The sequence below is a fragment of the Dipodomys spectabilis genome, unplaced genomic scaffold, assembly GCF_019054845.1.
Source record: "Dipodomys spectabilis isolate Male_0828 unplaced genomic scaffold, ASM1905484v1 ptg000586l, whole genome shotgun sequence".
Lineage (NCBI taxonomy): Eukaryota > Metazoa > Chordata > Mammalia > Rodentia > Heteromyidae > Dipodomys > Dipodomys spectabilis.
Window position 1 is genome coordinate 603,901 of NW_024871263.1, and position 3,900 is coordinate 607,800.

At 37.0% G+C, this 3,900-nt stretch overlaps 1 protein-coding gene across 1 annotated transcript; it reads right to left on the reverse strand.

The window, feature by feature from the left end:
- Positions 1-2,684: 2,684 nt before the first annotated feature.
- Positions 2,685-3,661, reverse strand: LOC122100585 (OCIA domain-containing protein 1-like). Its single transcript, XM_042670909.1, has one exon. It carries the CDS (start codon positions 3,626-3,628, stop codon positions 2,936-2,938), a length of 693 nt encoding a protein of 230 aa, XP_042526843.1. The 5' UTR covers positions 3,629-3,661; the 3' UTR covers positions 2,685-2,935.
- Positions 3,662-3,900: the final 239 nt, after the last annotated feature.

The window sequence follows — 3,900 nt, forward strand, 5'->3', positions numbered from 1 at the left end:
AATTACTCAGGGAAAATCTGACTAGAACATGATCAGTTGAGATATTGTGTGCTCTAGAGGATTTTAGTTTTTCAGATTGATGGAATTCATTCATTTATTTATTTTTAAATAAGTTTTATTGTGAAAATACAGAGGGGTTACAATTACATGGGCAAGGTAATGAGTACATTTCTTATCAAGCATTGGTACTTCCTCCTTTGTTTTTCCCCTACCATCCTTTCCCTCCCATCTCCACAACTACACACCCCACCCCCTGACTAAATTGTAAAGTTTGTTTTTCGACATAGCATCTTGTATATCTCATTGTTGCAAAGGGTCAGCCTGTATCCCTATTTAAACAATTTGTTTTTTCACTTACCCTTCCCTATGTGGACAGAAGGGAACCCTACTACATTGTTGATGGGAGTGTAAAGTTGTTCAATCACTTTGGAAAGTAGTATGGAGATTCCTTAAAAGATTCCACATAGAGTTCCCCTATGACCCAGCAATCCCACTTTTGGGCATTTACTCAAATGATCACAAACAAGACCATACTAAAGTACCAGCACAACTATATTTATTGCAGCATTATTTACCATAGCTAAGATATGGAACCAACCCAGATGCCCCTCAGTAGATGAATGGATCAAGAAAATGTGGTATATATACACAATGGAATTCTATGCCTCCATCAGAAAGAATGACATTGCCCCATTTGTTAAGAAATGGAAAGACTTGGAAAAAAAGTGTATTTAGTGAAGTAAGCCAGGCCCAAAGAAACATAGGTCCCATGGTTTCCCTTATTTGCAATTACTACCATATGTCTGAGACAAGCAGAAAAGGCCAGATAAGATGATGTTAAGCTAAATGAACCCCAAGATAAGGACACAAGTGGTTTTTTCTTTCTTGCTATTGTTTCTAATGTATTTATAAGATACCACATCATTTTTTTTTTGTTTTGTATGTTCTTCCCCATGGTATAACCCCTGTTTTCACTGTATTTGATGTTGGTGTAATTTGTTTTTGAAACTACTTAAGCAACTAGGGATTAGGAGAGCAAGATGTGAGTGTTGCTGAGTAACTGACAGAATGATTTATTGCTTCATAGGCCACTGGAATATACAGGATATATGTGTTCAAATGCCCACTTAATTTGTTGAGAAGGCTTGTTGCTAAATTAATGTGTTTTATTGTTACAAGGTTTATCAGAAAGTGTAGTTGAATTCAGGCACAGTTGGCTTTTATTTGCTAATTATGTTTTATTGGTATATAAATGTATTAGCCCATTCAACAGTAATAACCGAAAAAAGGGATTTATTTTTTAACATATCTATATTTACTTATAGTGAACCCCGATTAGATTCAGTTCCTCCATCAATCTTCCCCATCCTCTTCTTCATTCTTAAACAATTTCAGCAGTTTTCCTTGTTCTATTTTTATATTTTGACCATAGTTGCCTTCTTCTACCCTCTAGCTTTTCCATCCCTTCCCACTGGTACCTCTCTGTAGAACCTACTTTACATTTCTGTCCTTCTTTTTGTAGGTGTATGTTAATTATGCAAAGAGGTTTCACTTCAGTTTTCCACCTGCAACTATTATATCAATTAGATAAACCCTCTTAATTGCTCATTTTCCTTTTCTCCTGCTCCTTATTATTCAAGTTTTCAGTGAGTTATACTGTCTTGATACATAGATCCCTATACTAATATCATTTCAAAGTGGATTCAAGATCTTAACATACTTTGAAACAACTATAGGAAAGATGTAGGAAAACAATAGAACTTAAAGGTGTAAGCAATAACTTCTTGAATAGAAATCCAATAGCTCAGCAAATAAGATTAAGGAGAGACAAAAAAAATATTGCATCATGCCAGGCACTGGTGTCTCATGCCTGTAATCCTAGCTACTCTGGAGCCTGAAATTTGAGAATCAATGGCAAAGCCAGCCTAGGCAGGAAAGTTCATGTGACTTTTATTTCCAATTAACCACCAGAAAACCAGAAGTGGCAATGTGGCTAAAAGTGGTAGAATTCTAGCCTTGAGCAAAAGAGCTCAGAGCTCAGGGAGAGTACCCAGTCCCTGAGTACAAGCCCCATGACCAATTAAAAAAATAACTTCAGACTGAAAAGCCACGGAACTGTGGACACAGTCTACAAAATGAGAGAGAATGTTCACCAGTTATATATCAGACAAAGGATTAATAACCAGAATACACAGAGCTTAGAAATCAAACTTCTAAAGAATTAATTACCAATCAATAAAAAAGAAAACAAATTAATGGAACAGACAATTTTCAAAAGAGGTACAAATGTCCAATAAATACATGAAGAAATGCTCAACATCTTTTGTCATAAAGGAAATGCAATCAAAAGACACTGAGGCTTTATCTCATTCTAATCAGAATGGCCATCATCAAGAACATAAACCAAAACAAGTGCTATTGAGGTTGTGGAGAAAAAGGAATTTTTTTATGTTCCTTTACATTTTATTTACCATAAACATTAAACACAGCAAATGAAAAAGGCTTAATAACTTGACATAAAGCTGAACATTTGAAATTATGCTTGTCCCCCAACCCATCCCAATTTGGCATGCAGATTTCATTTATCTCCATATACATTGATTGAAGAGCATCATAGTCTCAATACTTTCATGAGTATCTTTGCCTTGTAACCTAAAACAATTTCTAAAATAATCATAGTATAATACCATCATTCAGAGTTCCCCAAAGTCAATACATTTATACAATTTAAACACTGAAATCTCTGTTTTTAAAAATGTAAGTCAAACCACAAAAACCCGGGATTTAGTTTTAAATGTGTTTATGATGACTGCTGCTGAGCTCAAGGCATGCAGGTATTCATGACCACCTAGATGAAGCTGTATATTGATCTCCTTCAGCAGATCCAAAGATGTAATTTTTCACTCATCCCATGTATCTCCGTATTTGTTTACTTTTACTTCTTTTTTGGCATAGGCCTGACTGAGGGGTCCGTCTTTAGTGTTAAAGTTACTTCATATGACTCTCTGTTCTTATTCCTTAATTCCTCATATGTGATATTTTTTCTTTTGGGACTTTCTTCTGAGGTGGGCTCAGGTCCTTGGGCAATATGATCAATAATACCAGTAGGAGTGGATTCATTCATAGAAGCACTGAATGGAATGGGCTCATAAGGAGGAAGCATCTCCTTTTCTATGTGGTCTGCTGCTGGAGATGGCACAACAGAAGGCTGACCACTCATATTTGTGGCATATTTTGACTTTTGAGAATAATGCCCAGGTGGTGCAGATCGCCATGCTTGTCCTGATCGTAAAGATTCTCCAAGAGGGGAATTTTCAAGATTCTTAAATTTCTTTTGGCAAGTTTTCACATAAGAAAGTTTTCCAGCAAAGTATCCCATGATACAGGCAAATATAAGTTTAGGGATGGAACCATATTTGGGATGACTTGAAAGGATTCCTTTACTAATTAATCCTTGAGTAATCAACATACTTGTGGCAGCCAAAGGCACAGATCTGAACCAGAAGCTTTCATTATTGCATTCTGCGAAGACTCTTTCTTCCTCAGTTGGAATGTAATCAGCCCCTATGTGGGGAATTGGTCTTGGAACTTCTGTGTCCGGCTCTCGAAAATCAGCCCTCCTATTCATCTTTCCTTATTTTCCACGGCTCCATCCTTCCTAGAGCCTGGCAAGGTCGCTCTAAAGAATACCACTGAACACGGATAGCTGAGAGATTTAACTGACTCCAAAGAAAAGCTGCTAGGCCCGAGGGCGTGCGGGCAGAGCGCAGCCTGCCGAATTCTTACACACTGTTGGAAGATCCTCAGAAAACTAAAAGCAGAAATGCCATATGAGCCACCAATATCACTTTTAGGGATATTTCCAAGAGATGGCAAGTCAGGATATAAAAGAGGCCCTTG

Coding starts and splice junctions, on each gene's coding strand:
- LOC122100585 (XM_042670909.1), bottom strand. CDS start 3,628: ATGAATAGGAGGGCTGATTTTCGAGAGCCGGACACAGAAGTTCCAAGA.